The sequence below is a fragment of the Cnephaeus nilssonii genome, assembly GCF_951640355.1.
Source record: "Cnephaeus nilssonii genome assembly, chromosome: 17".
Taxonomy (NCBI): Eukaryota; Metazoa; Chordata; class Mammalia; order Chiroptera; family Vespertilionidae; genus Cnephaeus; species Cnephaeus nilssonii.
Window position 1 is genome coordinate 8,828,770 of NC_137088.1, and position 27,776 is coordinate 8,856,545.

The following is a 27,776-nucleotide window of genomic DNA, read 5'->3' on the forward strand; positions in this document are numbered from 1 at the left end:
CAATCTTGTGCATTTAAATTCACTTGAGATTCACCTCCTGCTCCCAGGTCCACAGCAGCCGTCACAAGTAACAACAGGCACGCCCAGGAGCAGAGGGAGCAGAGGGGCTGGAGGTCTCACAGGCCTCGCTCCAAAGAGAAGTCACTACCTGATGTGGACAGTGGTACCTTTTGGACTCCGCTCAGAAGGCTCATCTTTATTCAGCCTCACTGAGTCCCCCGCCCTCCCCCCCCCCCCCTGTGCTACAGGCTTCTCCCTTGCGGGGGTGGAGGGTAAAGGGGTCCTAATATATGGTGATGAAAGATTATTTGACTTTGGGTGGTGGGCACACAGTGAAATATATAGATCTTGTAACCTAGAAATCCACATCTTAAACCTATATGACCCTATTAACCAATGTCACTCCAATAAATTTAATTTAAAAAATAATAAAATAAAAGATAATGGTTATGGGTTTCTTTGGGGGATGATGAAAAGTTCTGGAATTAGATAGTGGTGACGGCTGCACACCTTGTGAACTTATTTTAAAAAACCCTAAATTGTACATTTTAAAATAGTGAATTTTATGGTATAAGACATTTATCTCAATTCTATTAAAAGTAAAGAAAAACAAAGCTGATAGAACAAGGAAACTCCCCAGAGTCACCCTAACAAAAGTAGTATATACATCAAAGAGGCCAAAGAAAGGAGTCTACAGCAGAAAATAAGGAGACCAGGGAAGCATGGAGAAATCCCTCTGAGACCATGTTTAAAAACCTTGCCGCTATGTTTATAAAGGTTTAGTCCAAAGGAGGAGATGGGCAATAGTCGTTGTGTACCCTCAACAACTAAAGAGATACTAACAGTGTGGGGTGAGTTACTTAGTGATCTTTAATAACTGGACAACGAAGCCCTCATTGAAGCAGGATGCTTAAGTAACACCACCACCTGAGTAACACCACCGCCTCTCACTGGACACAGGGACACGCTACTCGAATGCCTCACTAGATGCCTGTTGTTCACAATCACATTTATTCTGACCCGAGGGAAGCTGAGCAATGCTTTATACTGTGTCGTAATTGCCATGTTGCCTAAGGCTGCACTCCAGACCTCCCCATGATCACCCTATGCACACGCAATGACAACTTCAGTTTAAGAAAAATACTCATCACAATATTTTAAAGCAATATTAAACATGGATATTGCAAAATGAATCATTATTATTACTGCATCTCAGAGTTAGTCTTTCTCCAAGATATGCATATTAGACTCTGGAGCTGAGAGCTTTAGTATAAGTCAGATTCTACTTCTAGACAGTTTCTTTTCATATCTTATATTTTGCTGAAATAGAGAATTTCCTAACTTAATTATAGAGTACTGGCAATGGAGGGAGTACTTCTCTCAGATGCTCTGGCTACTTGGATGAAGCATGGGCCCAGGGATTTCAAGTGAGTCTCTCTGGCAGTTTCCAAGGCTCGTCAAAGAGCAACACCAAGCACATGTATGTTCGGAGCTGGCCGGTGGATGCTCAGCTGGGGATTCAGTGGCGAGCAATTTCTAAACTGCTCTTTGGTTGCATTTGGCTCTAGAAAGCATTTCCTTACGTTGTGTTGCAGCATACAGATGTGGCTTTAAAATATGCCCAGCGATATAGCATTGATTTAATTCTCTGAAGAGTGAAGTAATCAAGAGTGGGGAAAGAGTAAAAATCTTAGCAATCAAGCCGGTTTTACCACAATTCGGTCTTAAGAAACCATCATAGCCTATGCTCAGCTTTCAAAATTGTGCTGGTTTGACTCATAAAGTAAAAGGTTGAGCCCCTGCAGAGATGTGCAGATAATGTCTCTCAGATGTGCTGCCGGGCAGCCCGGCAGTCATGCCAAGCTCTGCCTGGCATTTTTAGCATATGAGATGCAGTGAGCAGGGGCCGGGAGCGGGAGGGAGAGAGAGAGGGGGGAGAATAAATTCCTACTCCAAATGAACATGCAAACTATAATTCTTAAGCATATGAGAAAAAAACTAAGTAAGAAAGTTAGTTAAATAATCAGGAGATGAATTCACTCATGATGAAAAACAAGACTATGGAAGTTTAATGACAGTGGGTCCTCACCAAAGGCTCTACCGCACTAAGAAGACTATATTATAGGAAGAAGGTAGGTGCAGGATAGAAGAAACAATGACCTAAAGCAAACATGACCTCAACACCTCGTAGTGAATGTAGTCGGAGCTCAATAAAAGTTCATTAAATACATGGTTAGGTTTTATGACTCTCCAATGATCTCCTTATAGTTCCCAAAGAATTTCAGACTTCTGTCTTAGGAACTATTTTATTTTTACAATAGCACTAAGTAACTTAAACTATAAATTAATCTTCATTTTTATTGATGGGCTTCAATATTTTCTTTGGTTTTAAAATTTTTTTTTTAAGTTTTTCAATTACATATTATTTTGTATTAGTTTCAAGTGTGCAGCATAGCGGTTAGACAACCACATACTTTACAAAGTTCCCTCCGATATTTCCAGAACCCACGTTCAATCTTTTCTTTGCGTCTGAAGCGAGCCAAGCTGCTGCCCTCATGGCCATCTCACCCCCCTGCCCACCGGCTCTAGCTGCTGTTCCCAGCACCTCGGCAGAGCACTCAAGGGTTCCCCACGCTCATCCTCTGTGTTTTAGGCATAACTTCAGATTCAGGACAGTAGCCCTTCACTGGCTGGAGAGCCCTGAGCTGAGACCGTGAGTGTTTACATGTGTGTATGTACGTGGTACGTGACTGTTATGCACATTGAGTCGATGCTAAACTCAACCAGATTCAAGCTTACCAAATACGTTCCCATTTCTTTTTCCAGGATGACTTGTTCGTATAACGTGGCGTCGATGTCTGCCTTCAGAGCCTGCACCTTCTTCTTCACCTGCACGTGGTGCTTCCTTTGGAGCCAGTAAGGCAGCAGAGATTCCACAACCTGGTTCAGGATCTGGGACATAATCAGGAGCGTGGCCAGGCTCTAAGGAGAAGCACATACATATTTGCCAGTTGTAGCTTAATAAAACCACCCCATGCGCACAGTTATGCAAATAAAACGGCCATTTTCAACAAATAGTATACTATTGTTATAAAAGCTAGTATCAGAAAAGTTAGGTGTTGGAATGATGTTTCTAATTTGTGTTTATTTTTCCACAGGGAAGACTTAGATTAAAATACAAAAAGATTATAATACAAATAATATTATAATAAAAAATAAACCAGTTACGAATCAGTAGAACAAATTTCCTTAAATTTTGTTGCTTTGTTGTTGTTGGTATATCATCCTGGCTACAAAATTTGAATATCTAAATGATGTTGCCAATTTTGGAAAAATAGTTTGGCCACAACGTTAAAAATATTATACATCCCCCACCCACTGTAAAAAAAATTAGAAAATGAAAAAAAAAGTCACCCATGATTCCACAAACAGGAAAGAACTACTGCTAACATCTTGGATATTTCCAATCATATGTAGAAATTAAAGTAGAATCATCCACTACATACTATATACAGCTTTGTATTGTTTTTTCCCTCTCGTTACATATTGTGAGCACTTTCCTGTGCCAATAAAAATTCTTTCTTTATGTAGCCCAGGCACTGTTGTTGAATGCAGGTGTTATTCCCAACCTGAACTACTACAAATGCTGCTCTTTGGATACCTACATATATGAATCTTCACCCACCTCTGATGATTTGTTAGGGATGAGTTAAGGCTCCTGGCAAAGCTGCCGGCGTGGTTTCCAGAGGTGGTGTGGCAATTTCTACTTTCCCCAGATGGATATCAGTGTTTCCATCACACAACGTCTTTGCTGATATTAGAATTCTATTTTTTCAAGAATCCTCTCCCATCCCTCTGTCCCCTGTTATATGAAGCAGACTCTCTAAAGTGTAAGAAATGAGAAGTCACACCCCACTAACACTGTAGGTGGGACTGGGGAAGGTATGTGCATCCAATTACTTTTTCAATTTTCAAAAATAATGTTTAAAAAGTAGCAATATATAGAGTGCAATTCTTAAGAGCACAACATTTAATTTACTTTTATGCAAGCTGTTAGGACCATAACTACAAAATACTTTCTCTGTTATACAATTTTTTAGAAAATTTTCTGGAAAATGATCCCAAGTCCTCATATGAATACTAAGGAGCCTCGGCTCTGAAGCTGCTCACTAACCATCACAGGACATTAACACCAGGAGGGAGCAGCCCTCGCCGACAGCTGACTCAAGCATACACAGTATTAAGTATATGTCAGACGTTCTTAGCATTTCAGAAAAAGATCTGCTGGTCTCTAAAGTACAACGACCTATAATTTACAAATGAAATGTATCAGACCCATGTAAGGCTACACCAATCACCCCCACCCTGAGACACACACAAAAGTTTAAAAAATATGTTTTGTTGTTAGAATTGTTCTTACAATTCTATACAAATACAAATATATAGGAACTACATGTTTTATTTTACTGCCCTATATCGTTAATTTTACAAGTTGGTTAGCTTCCATTAATTTTTTTTCAGTTGAGTACACTACACAGTGCTAATGGGTTTTCTGTTTTTAATTAGAATTGGGCTTAGAAATAGACAAAATTGAAAAGGTTTTATTTGTCAAAGTAATCATGGGAAGCTGATTGCATTACCTGACTACAAGAAACCGCCTCTAAAGCCTTAAGAATGGATACCTTTCTGCTACTCACACTCACCTGACGTAAGAGCTTCATGTCCTTCAGGACAAAGGCGATGTAGAAGAGTGAGGCAAAGCAATTCAGAAAGTTGAACTGGCAAAAAAGTGGTAACAATATTTAGTGTTGCTTCACAGGACTTTACATTTACATTTACAACTGTAAGTACTGCATTTAAAAACTCACCGAGAGACTTCCAGCCCCGTTCTCCCTCCTCCCCCTCAGTGGGCACGTCTATAAACCCTGCACATGATGCAGGAGGCACCCAGAGGAGACTCAGAGGCCATGAACCGGCTGGGGAATAACCCAGGACTGGGTGAGTAACACAGCACCAGCGCAGCTGACGCTCCTGTTTCTACCCTGTTCTTACAAGAGGGAGACCAAGGCCCACCATTCCCACCTCCAACCTGGTGAGCCAGGTGGCCCAGGTGGGTTCATTCCCCACTCACCCACTTGGAAGCTTGAAAACAGCAGATGAACCAAGAGGAACTATCGGGACCCCCACCAACAATGAGCTGCCAGGGGCTATGCTCTCCTTCCCTCCCTCCTGCAGGGCCCCCCCATTGCCTTCCCCGAGGGGATTTGCAAGGATGGCCTGGCAGCACCAGCAAGAAGGACCCTATCCCCCCACCCCCCCACCACCACCACAAGTAGCCCAGCCCCAGAAGCCTCCTTGTGCCCACGGACCTGAGACTCCTCACCGTCACGGGGTGACGCCTAGGTAGATGAGTGGCACCAGCAAGAGAGACCAGCTGTAACAACCAGCCGAGTGTGGGAGGCATCTTTGTCACCACAGGCCTGAGACGCCCCAGCCCTGCTCAGACACAGTTCTGGGCTGCGGATCCCACCCTAACAAGTGCCATTTCTTCAAGCAGTTCCCCTGCTCAAGAATCTGCAACCACGCCCTGCACTAATGAGTTTCCTCTCTGCCTCCAGCCTCATGCTGGCTACTTCCCGAGACAGAAGACTGCTTTGGGTACAGCTGTGGGCACTTCGTTAGTGAGGGAATAGGGAGTCACTGCAGAGAGTCAGCAATAAGATCAGTGCAGCCAGGGGAGGGGAGGGGACTAAGTCAGGGTAGAAGGTGGAAAGCGAAAGCCTGGGAAAGTGGGACATGCTCTCCCCATAAGATTAAACAGGAAGGGAGAGACCCAGGGAACACAAGCAGATCCTAACATGTGAGTCTTTTCACAAGGCAGTCACCTGACAACGTATCTGAAATGTCAGAGAATAATGAAGTCCCACAAATAACTGAATTCTTCAAGCCAAATGGAGCGTTTTACCTCTAAGGACAAAGGCTCCATATTAAAATCAATTTGAATGATCTTTTTAATGCATTACATGTTCCCCTGAATCTTACACAGAGAACAGAGAAGGTAACTTCCTTGCTGGTTCGGCATCAATATGTTGAATATCAATTACTTCGTGGGGCTAGAATGAGGCCTTCAGAGCCTTTTTAGATATGCACAAATGTCCAAATTGCTACACCGTTGAATTATGAGCACCTATTATGACAGGTTTTCTATGTCCAAGCCCGCTCTTGCCTCTATAAATTTACCTACTTCCAGAAACCTAAACACCTTCCCAATGGTAGTATCTGATCTTTTAAGGACTGAAAAACTAGATAAATAGGCTTCTCAAAATGATTTCTACAGCTAAACAAAGACTTTTTCTCAGTGGGGGCCTCGATCTCTGCCTCGGGGAGTCAAGTACATGAACTGTGTTAAATCGGTTACAGTTGCAAGTTCAGAGGACTCTATGCACCTGTCTTGATCCTCAGTTATGGTACAGATGCCTCCTGATAAGTGAGGTGCTTTCAAGTCAGCACATCTTTGTTGTTTATAATGATGGTGGAAGGAGGCAGAGAGTGTGAGCTTTTACACAACCTGCAAGCAAGTTACACAGTGCCTTCTCTCCATCTCTCTCCTTCTGCCCATCAGAACATGCTGGGAACCTCCTCAACTCTAAGCATTCTTCACCAAAATTTATAAAAAAATAATTTAACGTTCTATCACTAAATGAACTGTGCATAACTGCAGGGATTGTTGAATAGTGAAGCATTCAAAGAAGTCACCGAAGAGAAGAGAAACATGACTATAAAGTAGATAATTAGCTTTTTACATAAATAGAAATTGGCTATAAACAAATTTCTACATTTGAAACCTTAAACCACATGCACATTTATAAGACTACTAGCGGCCTGCTCCCTCTCGCAGTCCAGGACCCCTCAGGGGATGTCCGCCTGTTGGCTTAGGCCCACTCCCCAGGAGGGGTCCTTAGCGCTGCTGCGGAGGCAGGAGAGGCTCCTGCCACGGCCGCTGCACTTGCCAGCCGTGAGCCCAGCTTCTGTCTGACCACCAGGGGGCAGCTCCTGCATTGAGCATCTGCCCCTTGGTGGTCAGTGTGTATCATAGCATCCAGTCGTTCTGCCGTTCAGTCAACTTGCATATTAGGATTTTATTATATAGGATTGAATGTAGATATAAACACAACGATTAATCAATCCTTGTCTACTTGCTCAAAATATATTAACTATCTGATATCTTGAAATTAGAAGCAAGTCTTCATATTTATATTCCTAAATATTAACACGTTAAGCGCCCTGTCAGTCACTGGTGACTAACACTATACTTTCCGTCTGGAAGACAAAACAGGCTGGGTGCTTACTGTGTTAAATTGTATTCATTAATTTCATAATTAAAATGAATTTGTATATAAAAACTCTACTTACCACTAAAACTTTCAAAATTAGATGATTCTGGTAGGCAGACTCCAATCTGTGATTCTCTAAAACATCAAAAGGAGAGGTCATTTCTCTCAGATAAGATAGCAGCAGGGAGCACTGTGGTGAGGTGAGTGAGACCTGCACTGTGGGCAGGATGTCAACTACAGAGCCTCAGTCAGTAAATGCACTAGGCTGTCAATCATGCCTACTGCACACCGCTAGGAGCATCCGACAAGGAAGAAACCAAGGTTACGACACATTTTTGGGGGGTACCGCAGTATCACTGCAGTCTGAAACTATTTTTTCAATCTTACTGCTACAAAGAAATGTGGGATGTGTTGGCAAATGATCCCATAGACAGCCACCCAGAGAAAGACCCTGAATAAGTGGGGATGGTGAAACTGATAGCAACCTCTAGAACAGGGGTGGGGAACATCTGGCCCATAGGCCATATACGGCCCTCGAAATCATTTGGTCTGGCCCTGTCAAGAAATTAGGGGTGAACTAATTAAACGTTTGAGCAAATACAGCAGGCTAATTTCTTAAAAAATATTTTTATTGATTTCAGAGAGGAAGGGAGAGGGAGAGAGAGATGGAAACATCAGTGATGAGAGAGAATCATTAATTGGCTGCCTCCTGCACGCCCGCTACTGGGGATCGAGCCCACAACCCTGGCATGCGCCCTTGACCGGAATCGAGCCCGAGACCCTTCAGTCCACAGGCCAACGTTCTATCCACTGAGCCAAACCAGCTAGGGCCAGGCTAATTTTTAAGTTGATAATTTTGTATGGCCCTCAAATGTTATAAATATCCAAATGGCCCTTGGCAGGAAAAAGGTTCCTCACCCCTGCCTAAAGAGAAGGGCAATAAACAAAGTTTTTTCCAGTGTGTGGTTTGAAAGGCTTAGCTTAAAGGGAAACTCAAATTTCCATCCCCAGCCAGGAAGAGGAGACACAGTGCAGGTCCCGGGACAGCAGGACAGAAGAACAAAAGGAAGATTCCGCTGGGAAGTGTCACCGTGCACAGAGAGGCAGTGCTAGGCTGACCTGGATTGGAAATCCAACCCAGCCAGCCACTCAGCCACTGTCTGACGTGGGCCAGTCACGTAACCTGCGGCGCTCAGCCTCCTTGTCTACAAAACAGAGCTGACACCACCCTCCTCCCAGGGTCACTGTCAGGATTAGAAAGAATACACAGCCTTAGCCCAGTATCGGCAAAGCACTCACTAAACGGTAGCAGTTGCTGTTATGTGACTATCAAAAGTAATTTAAAATATCTTCGTGGTTAAGGCCTAGATTCTTCCTAGGGAATAATAACATGTTTGCTTGTTTGAATGAATAAGTAAGTGAAAGACGGAAGGGCCTATCAAGGCTGTTTTTAAACTGTAAGCAGGTTCCTCTTTTACCACAGACACACATGAACACCTCACTGAGTTCAATGGCAGCCCTCAGTCCCCGGCACGACTAGACAACTGGTTTTCAGATACTTAGACAAAGTTCATTCATCCAGAGTTTCAGGAAGATAATCCAATCTACTTTCCCGTTAGCATAAAGCCCAGCAGCATAGTACTAGGAGCACAGGTTTAGAACAGAGAGGTGTGGATTAGCCTGGCTCTACCGTCTGCTGTCTGAACCTTGTGAAGTCTCAGTATCTTTATCCATAAAATGGTGAGACGTGTCTTTCGCGTGTCCTGAGGAGGTGAGAATGAGGTACGTGTAAAGTGCTTTGCAGGGTACCTAGAATGGAGTAACTAACACTCAATGAATGAGAGCTGTGATGACCATGACCTGGAGATCACTGGAGCTCACAGAGCCCAGGACTTCTCCTCACGACTCTATAAGGAGCCCAGAGCAGCATCCATCTGCTCTGCGAGGTAGCAGTTACCTGAATCCCATGGTAGAAGCAATATTTCTTACTGACACATGAGATAAAAACAAAGCATCAAGTCTTACCCCACGAAGTTAAAAACTCGGCAGCATATCGATAGAGGCGGTTCATGATCTCAATCACGATGGCATAGATGATGCTGGGCACATACAACAGGACACTGGTCCACTCGGACCCGCTGTTCTCGTGGAGATCCAAGGCCCAGGCCTCCATGTCAAAGTAAATCATCATGATGTACAGAGAGAAGTAGAGACAGAGGCACACGAACGGCAGAGAGACCAGGTAAATGCGCAGCTGCCTCCTGTAGCTGGGGTAGAGCGGTTCCTCCCTGCCCGTGACGGAATTGATGCCCAGGACCCCGTGAAATCCTGGCCGGGGCTCCTCAAACTGCCTCTTCATGACCAGGGTCCCCCACCTGTAGGTCATGCTGGCACAGGCACGCTTCCACACTTCCAGGATCACTGTGGACCAAATCAGGTTGAAGGAGGCGAAGATCACATACTTGTCATAGTCTTCCCACACAAACAAGTAGTAAGGTAGCCCAATGACCGCCATGGGGATTAAGGCAAAAGTAAAATATTCCAAAAATCCAAAGTAAAGAGCGATTGTTTCCCCAAAGTAGCCACGGATACCGTCTGTAATAAAAGGGGAAAAAAGAAGAAAAAGAAAAAAAAGACCTTAATTACAGACTACCAAAGACTTTCTTTTCTTATCATTTCAACTAAGCTGATTCATTTCTTTAGTTAAGTGGGGATCACTTAATACCATAATTTCCCAATCAGTGTGTGATGCTAAACCCATCCTCATGCTAAACGCAGTACAAAGACCCCATTTATCTGTATTGTATGCCTGACACTTCCCCCAGCTCAGGGCCCAGGCTCTGCCAGGCACCCTGCGTCTATTTCCTCTTTATTTCCTCATCTGATGGATGCCTTCTTCCCAAAGGCAAAAATCACTGAGGGGTTTGTCCCAAATCTCCAAGGTCCCCATTTAAATTCAGTCATGGCCAATAAAACATTTAAACTTGCACTCCCCTTTTAATTTATGCGCTCCACTTTTCTCCTACTTTAAAACTGTAGTTACACATGTTCTTTTCAAAGAAGACTCCCCATCCATTGTATCCTGTTCCCCCCATCTAAAGATATAAATTTTCACTCATGTGTCATGGCAAATCTTTCAATACATTAAAGAAAAATTAATCAAAAGCACAAAACAACGTTCTACATACTGACTTCTAGAACATTATCTACACCTTCATATAAGCACCAGGAAGAAAAAGGTCCAAGCAACATCACTGTTAATATTCCATGAATTTGACACAAGCTATCTAATCCAAGAGAGGCCACCAACACTGCGTCCTTTGTCGGCTGCATCCACGTGGGTGAGCGTGTGGACTGTACAAGCACCCTGCCCCGGGACCGGGGTGGGATGCCAGGGGTGGGGGAGGTGCAGCAGTTGAAGTTATTTCTTGCTCAATTGCACATAGTTAAAATGTAATTTTCTTAAGGTCATGTGTCAGATCAGTCTATGGTTGCGGGTTAGAATAAACTGAGATAAGCTATTTTCTCCTATCCTTATTTTTTTCTCGCTAACCCAGGTGGCATTTATCGCCACCTAAATGCCAACATTTATAAACAGTGGGTATGTGAGGTTGCCTCAAATTTGAATCAGGTTGAAGAATATCTAAGCAACGTAAAAAAAAAAAAAAAAAAAAGTGTTCATGGTCCTGGGCTCCAAATCAGATGATCGTCCTTTTTTTAGCTCAAGGGGAAGTTCAACCAGTCCCAGCACCCCCAGAGGCCTCAGACCCCCCCACCACAGCCACGGTCAGCCTTCACCATTAACTCCTTTTCTCCCCCTACTTTCTAAAAAGTAGCTAATAAATACTTCATACCAAGACCTAGAAGCAGTATTTAAATTTACCGCCACCTAACTGCCAAAATTTTAAAAATGTCATAGTGTAACATGAAATGACCATTGTGTCACCTGGAACTATCAAAAACAAAACTATTCCTTTCGAAGGCTACAAAAAATTTATTCAGAATACAATTTCAAAATGTAATCTGAAAAATAATTTTTGTTCAGTTATAATATTGTAATAGTTGTTTTCAGAATGGAAATAAAAAAGAAAATCATTTTAGAGGGATTCCCTTAAATAAAATCAAAAGAGAAATGTCCTTTAAGGAAAAACTGATAGTAATACTTATGGTGCAATCTACCAGCTTAAATATAATTCTTATACTTAAAAAAAATATCTAAACCCCAAAATTCAGACATCTGTATTGATATAAGTTTATTTATACAAAGTAGGTTCAACACACACCAAATAAATTCATGGTTATTTTTATCACTGTATTCAGAGAAAATGGATAGACAACAGTAATATACACGATACTTATAAACCCACCTCACAAGGTATTTAGCCCCACAAGTCGGCACCTAAGAATGAGCACAACTTGACTAACTCCAAATGACTAGCTCTAAAGAAAGAGAAATTTTCAAATACAAAATATTCACAAACTAAATTCTCATAGAACCTGTTCCACTCCAACTCTAACATGCACTCATGAAGGATACTCTGAACTGCCTGTGTTGTTGGTGACATTGAGAGAAAGCCTGTAATTCAGTCCATCTAAAACCATATTAGAAATAAACAGGTCATTAACCCCTCCTACTCCCTTGCCCCCTGTTTTCCCAGCATGCAGCTGGTGAGCCCTGCCTCGTGAGCCCCAGGGAGATGACACCATTGCTAAAGCCCGACTTTGCATTGGTAGGTCTTCCTCTCTACGGGAACGGGCGTTGGCACGTACCTATGGGCTGGTACTTCAAATTAAACCCAGTGTACCAGGAGTCCTCCAGCTTCTTCAGGGCTTCGTTGTCATGCAGTGGGAACACCTGAATCACGATGCCCGACGTGAGCAGTCTTCTCACTGCGGAGGGAAAGGTGCCAAACAACATAAAATGAATTTGCGATCGCTCATGATACTCTCCATGTGGTGCTACGAAGCCACTCGAGTCAGTGAGGAGTGCTCCACAGAGAGCAAGCGCACACCGCCTCCTCCAAAGGTGCATTCTCCTTTTGTTCTTCAGAACGGCACTATCTTGACTATTTCCTTTGACTATGAAAGCAATACAGGTCAATGTAAAATTTTAAACCATACAGAAATGTACAAATCAGAATGAGATGCCCAGTTATTCTCTCCCTCCCCCTCCAAATAACCACTGTAAATAGCAATTTAGTGTATAACTAGATTTCAAAATATATATGTATATATACACACATATACATATGTACATCTATGTATATGTACATTTATATATTGACATATATAAATGGGATTATCCTATACACATTGTTCTGTAATCTTTTCTCATTTAGTAATCCTATATAATAAAACCCTAATATGCAAATCGACTGAACAGCAGAATGACCGGCCACTATGATGCGCACTGACCACCAGGGGGCAGAGGCTCAACACAGGAGCTGCCCCTGGTGGTCAGTGCCTCCCACAGGGGGAGCGATGCTCAGCCAGAAGCCGGGCTCATGGCTGGAGAGCACAGTGGCGGTGGCGGGAGCTTCTCCTGCCTCCGCTGCAGGCGGGCAGTAAGGAGCGAGGGGTCCCAGACTGCAAGAGGGCACAGGCCGGGCTAAGGGACACCCCCCCCCCCCAGTGCACCAATTTTCATGCATCGGACCTCTAGTATGTGTATATATATGTATATGTCTAGTGTGTATATATATGTATATATATATAAAACCTAATAATAGACAAACATGCAAATTGACCGCACCTCCGCTACGCCCACAGCCAATCAGAGCGAACAAGATGGCGGTTAATTTGCATATGCGGGCGCTGAGCGGCCTGGGTCCCGTAAACATCCTCCAGACCCAGGCCGCTCAGAGCCTGTAGGCCCGCGCTTAGGTCCTGAGCGGCAGGGGCCCAGAACGCCCCCTGGCCACTGGGAGCCTTGGCGGGGCGGGAACATTCCCACGTCGCCATAGCGATGCAGGAATGTTCCCACTCCCAAACACTTGCAGAGGTCTGGGGTCTGGGAAACATCCTCCAGACCTAAGCCGCTCAGAGCCTGTAGGCCTGCGCTTAGGTCCTGAGCGGCAGGGGCCCCAGAACGCGGCCTAGGTCCCATAAACATCCTCCGGACCCAGGCTGCTCAGAGCCTGTAGGCCCGTGCTTAGGTCCTGAGCAGCAGGGTCCCAGAAAGCCCCCTGGCCACTTGGAGCCTGAGGGTGCAGGCGCCAAGGGGCTGGGTCCCGCAAACATCCTCAGGACCCAGGCCAGTCCGAGCCTGTAGGCCCCTTGCTTAGGTCCTGAGTGGCAGGGGTCCCAGAACGCCCCCTGGCCACTTTGAGCCTATAGGTGCAGGCGCCAAGGGGCTGGGGGCGGGGCGGGGCGCGGCGGGAACATCCCGTGTCACGATAGTGTCCCCAGCCGCTTGGGAATGCTCCAGCACCAAGAGGCAGTTTGGGTCCACGCCCCCAGCCTGGCGCACACGATGGGGGGCTGGCTGCTGGCCTCTGGGGTGTGTGGAGACCCCCGGTGGCCACCGCTGCGTGCGGCCCAGGGGTCCCTGCATGCCCCCCAGCCTGGCGCCCATGGTCAGGGCTCATACAGGAGGCAACCAATCAAAGTGTCCCTCTCACATTGATGTTTCTCTCTGTCTCTCCCTCTCTCTTCCACATTCTCTAAAAATCAATGGGAACATACCCTCAGGTGAGGATTAAAAAAAAAAAAATGGATATCCTATGAAAGACACATCTTGAAAATGCCTAAAGAAAGTTGTCATTTTTTCTTGGTGAAGGGACTGGAGTCCGTGTTGATGAAAACACCTTGGTGGCTGTGGTGACTGGCAGTGGCTGCAGCAGCGGGGTGATGGGGCTGGTGACTTCCCCTGATCAGCCCGGTTGCCTCCCACAAAGGAGCGTGGAGAGCGGGCCTAAGCCATCAGTAGGACATCCCCTGAGGGCTCCCAGTATGTGAGAGGGGGCAGGTTGGGCTGAGGGACCCCCAACCCCAGTGCACGAATTTCGTGCACCGGGCCCCTAGTATATGTATGTGTGTGTGTATATGTATATATATATATATATATATATATATATATATATATATATATATATATATATATATATGAATGTGCCAGTGCCAACATAAATAGAACATGAAGTGTCCTTTTTAACAGTTTCATAATATTCCCTTGTATGAAATGCTATAATTTAATTCTATATTGAAAAATATGTTTCTTTTTTTGCTATTATAAATAATGTTAAAACTCTTGTACATATATCTTTTCCCACCTGTCTACTATTTCCTTATTGGATATACTTAAAAGTAGAATTGTTAGGTCCAGTGGTATATGTATTTAGATTTGGACACACATTATAAAACTGCCCTTAGAAAATGTTACCAATCTATCCTCCCATTACTGTGATAATAAGAGAATGGTTTAGTTCCTTTCATTCTTGATACTGAGTATTTTCAATCCTTTCCATCTTTCCTAATCTGATAACAAAGGCTTACATTCACAAACAGCAAATATCAAAATCAAATCAAATACTTTCTACTGTTAGCAGTCATTTGGAGAGTATGATTTTAATACTCATGCACATATCTAAAAAAGACAAACTAATTTAGCCAAAGACCATATCCCTTAGTAACAATAAATGAAAACGGGGCACTCTCCTGTCCAGAGTGACTGGCTGGGTTGGTCTTTAAGAGGAAGTGTATTCAGGATACACGGAGAACTCAAATGCAATTCCTTGTGCCACACGTGGGGAGATGAGCACTTTCCACACAGCTCCTAACATTGCCTCCTACTAAAGATTATGGCTGTTCAGTAGATGGAATCAGCATCAAGCGAAATAAGACAGAGAAAGACAAGTATCACATGATCTCACTCATATGTGGAATCCATTTAATGATCAAAATAAAATGTTGAACAAAATAGATCCAGAGACACAGAAGCATGGAACAGACTATAGAATCTCAGAGGGAAAGCAGGGGTGGGTGAGAAGAGATCAACCAAAGAACTTGTATACATATATGCATAACCCATGTCACAGAAAATAATAAGGTAGCCGAAACCGGTTTGGCTCAGTGGATAGAGCGTCGGTCTGTGGACTGAAAGGTCCCAGGTTCGATTCCGGTCAAGGGCATGTACATTGGTTGCGGGCACATCCCCAGTAGGGGGTGTGCAGGAGGCAGCTGGTCGATGTTTCTCTCTCATCGATGTTTCTAGCTCTCTATCCCTCTCTCTTCCTCTCTGTAAAAAATCAATAAAATATATTTTTTTAAAAAAAAAGAAAGAAACTTATCAAAAAAAGAAAATAATAAGGTGGTGGAGGCCTGGGGCAGGGGGTGGGGACGGGCTATATAAGGAGTCAATGGGAGAAAAAAAGGGGACATATGTAATACTTCCAGCAATAAAGATTTAAAAAAAGAATGCTTTGCTGTTTTCATCCATTGATAAGCTTTGAGCTCTTTAAGGTCTATGAGCTGAACTCTTTAGTATCTCCTACCTACCTAGTCCCCAAAGATAGGTGAGGAGAACATCAGTCAACAGGTCTCTCAGTAAGGAACAGCAAATAAATGTGGCATGGAAAACAAAGCATGATTTCAGTTTTCAGTGTAGAATTACTACATAGGCCCAGCCAGTGTGGCTCAGTGGTTGAGCGTTGACCTATGAACCAGGAGGTCAAGGTTCAATTCCCAGTCAGGGCACATGCCGGGGTTGTGGGCTTGATCTCCAATGTGGAGCGTGCAGGAGGCAGCCGATCAATGATTCTCTCTCATAACTGACATTTCTATCTCTCTCTCCTCTCCCTTCCTCTCTAAAATCAATAAAAATATATTTATATTTATAAAAAGAATCCTATATAATAAAAGGTTAATATGCAAATCGACTGAATGGCAGAATGACCGGTCGCTATGATGCGCATTAACCACCAGGGGACAGACGCTCAATGCAGGAGCTGTCCCTGGTGGTCAGTGCGCTCCCACAGGGGGAGCACCGCTTAGCCAGAAGCTGGGCTCACAGCTGGGGAGCACAGCGGCGGTGGCGGGAGCCTCTCCCGCCTCTGCAGCAGTGCTAAGAATGTCCAACTGCCACCTAAGCCATCAGTCAGACATCCCCCGAGGGCTCCCAGACTGTGAGAGGGTGCAGGCAGGGCTGAGGGACCCCCCTAAGTGCACAAATTTCGTGCACCAGGCCTGTAGTTACTACATAGGAGGACAAAGAGGCAGTGTGTTCTTAGGACACACTTAGGTCCTCTCATAAAATTCCCAGATTTACTAATTTAAAAGTAAACCTAACTTCTTAGAAATAAAAGAAAGGATAACAATAAAAAGGAGATATCTGATACTAAAAAGTCTGGGTCTAAAAAAGTCTTAATTATGGTTCTTCGTACAATTATTTCTCATGTAAGCTATAAAGAAGAACAGTTTTTAAAAGGTAGGATTGTAATGAAATCCTCCTTAGTGATTGGAAAAGGTATAAGCTTTAAGTTAAATGAGTCTTCCAACCCACCTTTAAATATTTTTATTCTAAAGCGTTTCTGTGGACTTTTTTCTTAGCTAATATTAGTGAAAGTCAATCACCCACAACTGTTCTGATTTTTCTCTCGTTCTTGGGGACGCATAATTATGGCATATTCATTCTTTCTGTTATTATCCTTTTCAGTTACTACATCAAATTTTTTTTAACTTTGAACTGATCTACAGCATCTAAATTATTATTTTATTATTTCTAAGTTCTTTAAAAAAAAAAAATGACTCCGTTCTACTGTAGAAGACTTTCCAGCCAGGCATAAAAACCAGCTTGAATACTTCTAAAAATAGGACTGTGAAGAGAATATAAAGCCACAGGTCCTAAATTATTGGGCTTCTCTTCACCATCAACGCCAAAAACATGGTTCTGGTTTCAGCTTCTAAAAATAGAGGGTTTTAAAAAAATCCTTCAACCTTCTAATGCCAGCTGAAAATGTAATTAACATGAGCCTTACCTTCAAAGGAAAATATGATGCTCTTCGGGCCTATTTATAGAAAGGAACAACTTCAACCAGGATTCCTTCCTTCAAGTAGGCTGAAGGATCCGTTGTCAAGTACTAGAGTTATTCCTGTTACAGCCCTTTAACAATTAGCTAAACAACCCAAAATCTAATTGAAGGGGGACTATCAGTAACCTGGCTTACAACTGAACCCTCTAAATTAAAGAATGCAATAACAATACTAACAGTACTGCTTCTGCCTTCGGCTAATGTGATGTGCTTAGTTCAAAAGTAAAAACAAAAATCTCTCTCACACTCCTTACTGTGTCTCTGTGCAACAGGGAGGGGCATGTCATGCTGCCTCAAATCAGCCTCAACAAAGGAGTGATGAGCACACAGAGTCCCCACAGGGAGAGAAGGCCCGCAGCAGCCTTTGCACATGAAGATGGGGCCCTCTGCACCCCCTCCCCGGCCACACCCGACTCTAGCATTCTGGTGTGAGCAGCCCACTTTTGTCTTAGTAAGGAAAAACTGCTTCTTGGGGATACCTGTGTTTTCAAAATACATTCTTATATTCCCGTATTATTTTCACTGCAAATATGTCTGTAGCAAAACACAGTGCATGTATATACGTGTGTGTGTGTGTTTATATATACAGGGTGTCCCCAAAAATGTACACATACTTTGAATAATTATTAATTCCAATGGGTTACATCTGAAAAGAAAAAAACACCAATTGAGCTATCAGCTGATAATTGTGTATACATTTTGGGGGGATACCCTGTATATGTTGTACCCGGCAAAATCATACATCTATAAATATATCAATAGCTTAACCTTCTTATGTATATGCCTGCTACATGATACTTGAAATCTAATCTAATATTCTTATAAGGACAAGTAATAATTTTAAAGACAGATTATACCTGACACTCTATCCATTTGCATATAGAAGATATTCAGAGGAAATTACCATAATGTTCTAAAAGAATAACAACATAATAAAAGGCCTAATATGAGACATGCCATATGCCATCAATCATCAGGTAGACATTTTAAGACAGAGCTTTAACCTAAATAACATCCCTGAAGATACCGTTAACACACATAAGACATTTTTGGCTCCTTTAACTCTGCTTTCTAAAGAAAATCTGTCATTAGGTTATTTGCACGACTGTTAACTATGAGGGATAACGGGAGAAGGCAGAGTCTGAGACTACGAAGAGATCTTAGCTCACACAGCAAACGAGATGAGATGCCCACCAAGACAAACACTGACAACCAGGACACACAGCGCGCTCCCAGGTCTCCGCAGTGCTTGCTGCGTGACGGGTGAGGGAGAGCCTGAAGCGTGCAGCTCACAGCACTACCTCCCTGCCTCAGAACCATGTCTACAGTGACACATGGTGCCATCTACTTAATGAAAGCTTTCTATCAAACACAACATTATGGCAAGCAAAGGGATCATCAATCACTGCATTTAAAAGCAAAAGCAAATTAAGCCTAAGGCAAATGAGAGTGTTTCTCAGGGAAGACTTGGCCAGCTCTCAAAGCATCGGTGGGGGTCACACCGAACAGGGTGCAAGCCCTCCTCCCCTCAGCTTCAGAGAGGAGGCCGCCCCAAGGGGAGCGGCTCCCTCAAAACTCAAAGGTGAAGATAAGCTTTTCCGCTTATTTCTCTGGATTAAACCTAATGAAAATCTAGGGCTTTAAATTACTCTAAGTTTTATTACTTGGACTCTGAAAATAGTTCACAGTTTGTGATTATGCATATACCATTTCTTCTTCAACAGAAATTATGATTATAAAGTTAAAATGGTGCAAAATTCATGATGGCATATTAGAGATTATATTGTCAACGACATAAAGATAGAGAATAATGCAGCACTTTAAAATACAGACTTGGCAACTTAATATGATTCTTACCTCAGGTGGTATAAAAGTTTTTCAAATGACCATGATTCAGATGATTTTATTGTTTTTATATTTACTATAAAAAAATAAATAGAGGAAGTGATGGAGGGGAGGAGGGAGGGGGGAAGGGAAGACCCTTGTTTACAAAAGCCTCATCTTTCCTTCAAGAAATTTTTTACCTAAAGATGAGAACAGAGCAAATACAACCAAATAACTCTTCACAGATGACTGAAGAAAATTTTCCTGAAATCATGCTGATCTCTCATCTCTATATTAAAAGAACACAGGTCTAACAAAAACGGCCACAAAATAATATCAAGATATATGCAGACACCTGGAAATGTAGACAACAAAGAATGATGAGGACCAACATTCAAATTTCCTGACAGCTCCTAAAAGCCACTCAGATCAACCAGGAGAGCAAGGAAAAGCAGCATAACACATGTTTGCAGCGTTACTCAGACAGGAAGACGACAAAATCCAGTTCACGTGCAAGTCAGGCAATAAAGAACCAAGACATGTTCTTCTGGAGACTTGACATAATGAGAAAGAGAGAGAAAGAAAAAGAGAGAGAGACTTAAGAGCTATACCAACCAAACAAAATGGGTGATCTATGATTGGATCATGCTTTGACAAACCAGCTCTAAAATATAGGGTGTCCCCCAAAATATAGGGTATCCCAAAAATGCGTACATACACATTGAATAAAGGCAATGCCTTTATAATTATTCAATGTGTACGTATACATCTTGGGAGGACACCCTGTATATTTGGTGAAAACAGAAAATTTAAATACGGACTGCTTCTTGGGCATCTATCCTCCTGGGTGAAGACTGAAAGGTAGTGTTAAATGTATTTATGCTTCAATAACACTTTAGTAATAATAAAACAGCATTAAAGTCTAGAAAGTATTAACTGACAATTAAAAAGAAGCCAGACTAGGGGACACAGAAGCTCACATGTTTAAAGTGTATTTGAGGCAGCAAAAATGCTCTGAGGCTTTGCCACTATCTGGGTTTGAGGCAAACTTGGAATTACACATTGTAGTAGACACTTGCATTCTGCGAACTAGCATCTCACTCGAATGGAATTACCTAATGTCAACTTTCATTCAGGTCTTGTCACCTTGTGACTCTTCCTAACCTTTCTGTTTGTTTGTGTTCATACCAGGGAGATGAGAGGAGGTGGAGAGAGAGTTCCAGGAGAAGACCAGGTCTCCGTTTTTATTCCTCCACAGATTTTCATTATAGTACAGTGCTTGGGCATAAAGGAAACTTTGCTCATTTTAACTGAGTAATATGTCCAGGTGTTCACACTCAGCTTTATGCTAACTGAATGCTGTGAGACCTTGATAATAAGAAGTACAAAACATGTAGGACAAATATATTGATTGAGAACATACAACATAATGTATTAACTAATGTCATCCCAATAAATTCAATTAAAATATAATAAAAAATAATAATACATGCAATATAATGAATTTGTAAAGGCAAAAGATATGTTCATGAAAAAATAAATTCATGTAAAGTTGTGTAAGTTTCTCAGTAAGAGGGATAAAATAAAGCCCCTGTAATGTGTTATTTATGTCTACAAAGAAAAAGTAATTGCATTAGAACGTGTATTCATGAAGCTGGTTGAGATAATCACTTACATAAAGATTTTCCTGGATACAACTTTGCCTGGGGGTAACCAGGGATCATTTTTTCATCTCTGGCTCTAAGATTTTCAAGTTCATGTTTGATAATGAATTGGCGTTCTGCCATTGTGAGAAAATCATCGTTGTTATCTAAAATAAAACAAAAATCTCCAGTTATTTTCTCAGTAATAGCCAAAATAAAGTTAATAATATTCAAATAACCTGGGGTTGTGGAAATAATGATATAAACAATAAATAACTAACATAAGAGTAAGCAAAATAGAAAAGTGGTAAATTTAACAAAATATAAAGCTTCTTATATTGCTTTCGCTTTACAATGGCAGTGTTGAATAATTGTGATTTGCATGACCCGCACAGCCTCAAATATTTCTATATGCCCTTTGCTAAAAAAGTTTGCTGACCCCTGATCTATTCATCAAAAACTTCTCTTTGATAAAGTAATTCTGATAGCAACCGTCCCGGGACTCACCATCAAATCCTTTGAAGTTGTGCCGGGTTCCGTAGGTGAAGGCTCTCATGGTGTTATCGTTGCACTCCTTTACCAATCCCACCGCTTCTGCCCCCAGTAACAATCTAATATTGGAGGCACCAACAAGATATAAGTTCTGGTTCTCCACTGTTTCTTTCTCATATTTATTTAACAACGGTCTAAACAACAGCTGGGCACCTTTGGAAACAAAACGTAGGCACAATCTTAGAAAGAGACAAACATAAAAGTTTCAAAAATGAAAACTTTCTAAATAAATATTATGTCTCTAGTTTGGTAGAAAAAAAATAAATTATATTAATTTAAATCCATCTTCCAAATAAATAGGAAATATAAGTAAGATGGAGATGGCAGGTTCTTTATAGCTTTTTGAAATAAAAGTCAAAGCTGGAAAATGCAATAAGTGGCTTGCCAGACACTCAAACTAGAAATAAATATGAGACAAGAATTCAATATTTACTAGTTCTATCTATAAATTTGTACTAATTATAAAGGATAAGGATATAGTTTATAATATAAAAAATAACAGATCAAAATTTAAGAAAATTAATTTGAAATAAATTATCCTAGTAAAAATGCTTCAAATGTTACACAATTACATTACATTGAACTATAACAGATTGTGTGAATGTTAAATATCAAATAAATAATTTTCTATGATCTTTCCCATAAATGTCTATATTTGATTGAATTTAATGATAGTTTTCTTCAGTAGGTTTCCAAATGTTAAGAGTAGATGTTAAGCCCAGTCCATGTGGCTCAGTAGTTGAGCATCGACCCATGAACCAGGAGGTCACAGTTCGATTCCTGGTCAGGGCATATGCCCGGTTGCAGGCTCGATCCCCAGTGTGGGGCGTGCAGGAGGCAGCTGATCAATGATTCTCTCTCATCATTGAGTTTCTATCTCTCTCTCCCTCTCCCTTCCTCTCTGAAATAAAAAAGACCAAAGAAACAACATTAATTTTAGAAATACATCTATAAAAAATTGTAAGACACACTTGAAAAAAATGTTTAGTCACTGAGCATGAGTAAGTCTGAGTAATATTTCTTTGACTCACCTCCATCTTTCTTTTTCATGGTAATTCTGTTTTTTAGCCATTCCTTGGTTTCATCTTTGACATCCTGAGCAAGTTCTATGACTACCAGAGGCGTGAAGGAACTCTCAAAAGTATCCAGAGCTGATAAGGTCACTTTCATCTTTGACAAACTTGCTGAAAATTGAAATAAAATAAAAGGCACACATGGGATATAATGGGAAAGAGAAACATATAAATTGTATTTGCATTTCTCTTTGTTACACCTAATTCTGACTTCCAAGATAAAGCAAAATTTCTCATGATCCAGATGGGTTATATGACCAGCTTAACCAATGGTTCAAGCACATGTGTGAGCCGGGCCCTCTACAAAGGTGAGGGGACACCATCCATTTCCGTAAGCAGCTCAGACTACAATAGGGAAGACATTCAGGTAACAGAAAAATAACAGTATAGAATGTGCTCTTGCACAAGAGGAGTTAGAAACTATTTACAAAGGACATGACAGCAGAACAGGATTTAGAAGAATGAACAGGAGTTTGCCACACAGACAATGGAAGGCATTCTAAATAGAGAAAGCTGTATTACCCTACAAAATAATAATGAATAATAGTCCACCAGTGTGGCTCAGTGGTTGAGCACTAACCTATGAACCAAGACATCACCAGTTCAATTCCCAGTCAGGACACATGCTCGGGTTGTGGGATGGGTGCTTGCTACAAGAGGCAGCTGATCAATGTTTCTCTCTATCCCTCTCCCTTCCTCTCTAAAAAAATCAATAAAAATAATGTTTTTAAAGTTCATTCATTCAATATTTTTTTAAAATAAAATAAAATAATGAAAACTAGCCAACAGACTCAGAAAAGGTGCATTATCTGTGTGAAGGGTGGAGGGAGGATGGGAATGAGCTGGTAACTAACAAGGGCCCATGATTACAGAGGAACTGGGCCTTGCCCAATAGATGCTGGGAGTCACTCATTTGTTATGAGAAGGGAATTGACACAGTCCAATTTCATGTTTTGGTATAGAGTTGATCTCCCAGCATCAGCTTTCTCTGTTACCTTTATCTCTGTTATCAAGCTTGAAAAACAAGAGTCAACTGGAGACCCACAAATGCTATCAGTCACTAAGGCCTATTGGCCTCTCTGTAAAATATTTCTCATATGAATCTCTCTGACCCAGCGATTCTCAGGGGGCGATCTTCAGACTGAAGAGTTACTTATTCTAACTTTGAACTTGGTATAAGTTTTAATGACTCCAAAGGACAAGTATAAATCAGTTTTCTAGAACAATCACAAAAGGAGTGACCAACACCATAGAACGCCTTTCCTTTCTTTGGGGGAAATCTTGCAGCAAGCTGATCAAAGAGATCCAGGTTGTCTAGCTTGGACCTATAAGCTTTGTTTTTTTTCTCTAACAGAGCATAAGTTTTGTTTGGGGCAACACAGGTATTATAAATCAATGTTATTTTCAAATTACACTACAAATATATCAGGAATACTGTTAAAGATACCAACCAAATCAAAAGTCAGCACACGAGGCTCTATAAAGGAAACCAGATCAAAATAGGACCTAGTACTCACCTCCAAACAGCTAATGATATAGTCAGGATTTATACAGATGGCAGTTAGAGCTATGGAACTCAGAACACTTCATGTGTAGAAGTTTTGGATCAAGCAAAGGGAGAAGTTGTGCTACACAGGGGAATAACATGCATAAATCAATTAAGTGAGAATCAGGACAGTGTAGAACAATAAGACTGCAACCATTTAAGAATAATGCTGTCATTTACACCTGACCCAATGGCCAGTAGGAGTCACTGTCGGTTTCTGAGCAGAGGACTAGCTAGGTGTCAGAGCGATGTGATTCCCAGTAGGTAAACTTAGAGAACAAGAATATGGGTGATCTTCCTGGTATTCTTTCAACTCCCCAGAACTTCTGGAATCTTTCATTTAAAAAAATGTTGGGGGAAAATGTTACTCTACCAGTAGACTATGAGGTAAGCATCATCATCTTTTAAATGAAAATACCTAACACAACCACCATGAATCACGTGCTTACTGTGAACCAAGCTGTGATAGTCTGGAAAGTACAAAATAAATAAGGTCTCCCTCTTACTGTTGAGGAGCTCCCAGTCTAACAGCAGAGGCATGAGTGCATCAAATCATTCTGACACCTGGGCTAAGTGCCTCAGCAATAACCCGGGGCGGAGGGGCCTCCTGAGGAGGGGAACAAACTTTCTGGGAAGGGAGGAAGGGAACTAGACAACCTACAACTTGGAAAGATAAATGGATGGCTCCAGGGTTCCTAACCAGAGACATGGAAAGAATAACTGTGCATGAACAAGTAGCAACGATGAAAAGACTGGTTAGGTGAAGGGAACAAGAAATTGTTCAGCAGGGCATATGTAGATGGCATCAAAGGTCAAAGTTTTTTTACCCAGTATGCACTGGCATGTAATAAAAGGCCTACCTCATAAGTGCCGGGTCATAAAACAATCTTTCTGAGACATGAAAAGCAGGTTTCAGTTTTAAATGTATATATGAGCACTATTTACAAACTCAGAGTAAATATTTGCTCATTGATTTATTCTCATTTGAGATATAATCTCCCTTTTATTCCTCAAGGCGCATTCTTTTTCCATTAGAGCATTTTAATTGTGTCTAATGTTCAAACTCCAGACCAGAAGGAGAGAGAGGGAGAGAGAGAAAGAGAGAGAGAGAGAGAGAGAGAGAGAGAGAGAGATGATCCATAAATGCTAGATATACTTATGAGGATATATATTAAACTGGAAATGCAACATTTGGCAAATAACTTGAGAAGTTAGGCATTACATAGTTTTTTCTCCTATATGTATAATGTGTATATACATATACATATCCTATATAATAAAAGACTAATATGAAAATTGTCCCCTTGCCCAGGAGTTCGATCAGGGGGCGGGGCCAGCCAACTGCCTGCAGCCCCTCCCCTCGGCCAGCCCCGCCCCCAATCGGCCTCCTCCCAATTGGTGCCCCCACCCCATCGGTGTGGGCCAGCCTGACTCCATCCATGCACAAATTCATGCACCGGGCCTCTAGTACATAATATAAAAACAACATATCCTAAATGTACTAATTCGAAAGAATATAATTTGAAAGACTATATGCACCCCTATGTTTATTGCAGAGGCACAACCTTAGGAAGATTTTCAGTACATTACAGACAAAAGTGTCACAATACGTGATATACAAAGAATTCTTACAAATTCAACAACAACAAAAAATTCAAAAACACTGAAATCACAAGTCACAAAAGAAGAAATACAAGTGGCCGACACACATTTAAAAGGATGTTCAAATTTACTAACAAAAGAAATGCAAAAGTAACAACAAGATACTTTTCCCTTCTCAGATTTGCAGAGGTTGAAAGATAAAGTGAACCCAGTTGCAAAAAAAACCAGGCCTTTTCACACATTGATGACAGAGATAATATGTGCCATTCATTGGGCCACAGTGTACTGACAGCCTGCGTTACCTAAGAGGCAGGAATCCTCTTACACCACCTGTGCTCTCTTTTTCCTGTCCCTGCAACCCTGAGCACTACTTCCTGTGCCTTCTGCTCAGGAAAGCTGTCACTGTACAGTAACACCTCTGGGGATGCCCTCTCCTCGGGAGATCTCTGCCCCTCTCTGTGTTGGGCATGCACAGGATGTAGGCAAGGCAGGCTTGTACTCAGCAGTTCGCTGGCCAGTGGCACCCAGGCCTGCTCGAATCCCACTTCTCCCCAGTGATGTGAATATCAAGTGTTAGATGTTGGAAATAAGAAGCCTCATGGCAGCACTGGTCTAAGCTGAGTTCTGCCATCTGCCTTTACCGGAGGGTCTTAATGGGAGCTTGTTAGGGCAGATCGAAACAAGTATATTCAACGTATACAGACTTCTTGGGCCTGGAGGGAGAATGCTTTCCACTACCATAGCCAGTGTCCCCCTTTTATCCAGACTGCCAGCCAGGACGGCAGCCAGGAATGACTACGGCATGGAGCGATGGGTTCCACACAGGCCTTGGGGCACAGGCTCAGCAGATAGCCACCCCAAATTCTGTTCTTCTTTATCACGTGTACAACTGCACACAGGGCCGAGGAGAGCAGTACAAAGGAGCTGGATTACTGATTTGTGTGTCTTTCACATTAGCTACTGGAATCACTTGACTACTACAGGAAGAGGTGAATCCTGACCATGGGGATTGAAACACAGGAAAAGAAACCCACTGTGAGTTCAACCATGTGTGTGTATGGGGGCAGGGGGGTTCAACCATGTATGTGTATGTGTGTGGGGGGGGGCGTATATGCATATTTTATCAATGAACAAAAATAACAGTGGGCCCTTTACTCTCTTCCTGAGTCTGGGTAAAGGGGGGAAAAAATAAGTGGAATTATCATAAATTCAAAGGCCAATAAGAAAATGCACAAGGCTGTCTTGAGGAATCAACTTGTTTCAGACCCAAGGAGAAGCGTGAAATAAAATTACAAAACCCACTCAGTCATGAAGCAGAATGGAACACGTCCGTGAGAGAAAAAATGAAGGGCCACACGGATGGAGCTGGAAGACGGGAGGGCTTCCTGGGAGGAAAGCTGTCATCCTAAGGGCCAGGGCTAGAAGTGGGACAGGACTCCCCCAGAGACAACCCAGCGGCAACCTCTAAAACCTCCGATAGGCAGTTAAGTTTGAGAGCAATTGTGGGACACCCTCTCCTTGGGAGGTAGGGCAGCCGCCTCTCGGTTACGTAGGAGATGGGCAGACAATCAGCACCGCACACACCCACCCTCCCCCACTCGAGTTTCTCAGAGACACCGACAGAGTAGGGAGGCTGGCGAGGCCCAGTCCCTGAGGAACATATGTGGGAACCTCGTGACCTCAGGACTCAACAGGAAGCTGGAGATGAGACAGGGCACACTGAAGACAGCCCGGCCACAGCGGCCCAGGCCCGACTGCATGCTGCGCAGTCAGAAGGCACAGCCACCCAACTGAGTCCTGCGTGGAGTGACCAGTGAGGTGAGACAAGACTATGTCCTCCTCTCACTCACACTTTCTGTCTACTGTCATCACCCCAGATACTACCAAGATTTTGGTGATTTTGGCTGGATAATGTCTGAAAACCTGGAGCAACCCTGAATCTCACCTCCAAGCACATGAGCTGGCCCGCAGTTGAAACTCTGGTATGTGATAAAAGAATGAATTCAGATGATGGACTAAGTATTATAAAGTTTTAGAAATTCGTAAGGAGAGTTTTTAATGATCCGGGAAAATGGTGAGGAAAAAGCAAAATAATTATAAAGTAACAGATAATATGATCCCAATTAAGTAATATGTACATTTAAATACACAAGAAATACAAAAGAAGAATTGCA

General features: G+C 42.3%; 1 protein-coding gene across 3 annotated transcripts in view; it reads right to left on the minus strand.

The window, feature by feature from the left end:
* Positions 1-27,776, minus strand: part of ANO10 (anoctamin 10) — a 119,744-nt gene that overhangs the window by 66,697 nt on the left and 25,271 nt on the right. For all 3 annotated transcript variants that reach the window (XM_079795079.1, XM_079795078.1, XM_079795077.1), the window contains exons 2-9: positions 22,413-22,565; positions 21,337-21,534; positions 20,862-20,996; positions 12,105-12,224; positions 9,360-9,929; positions 7,414-7,469; positions 4,704-4,778; positions 2,800-2,982 (exon numbers count right to left, since the gene is read on the minus strand). In XM_079795079.1, coding sequence (XP_079651205.1) covers positions 2,800-2,982; positions 4,704-4,778; positions 7,414-7,469; positions 9,360-9,929; positions 12,105-12,224; positions 20,862-20,996; positions 21,337-21,534; positions 22,413-22,551 — 1,476 coding nt within the window. In that variant the 5' untranslated portion in view covers positions 22,552-22,565. The remainder of the gene's footprint in view (positions 1-2,799; positions 2,983-4,703; positions 4,779-7,413; positions 7,470-9,359; positions 9,930-12,104; positions 12,225-20,861; positions 20,997-21,336; positions 21,535-22,412; positions 22,566-27,776) is intronic.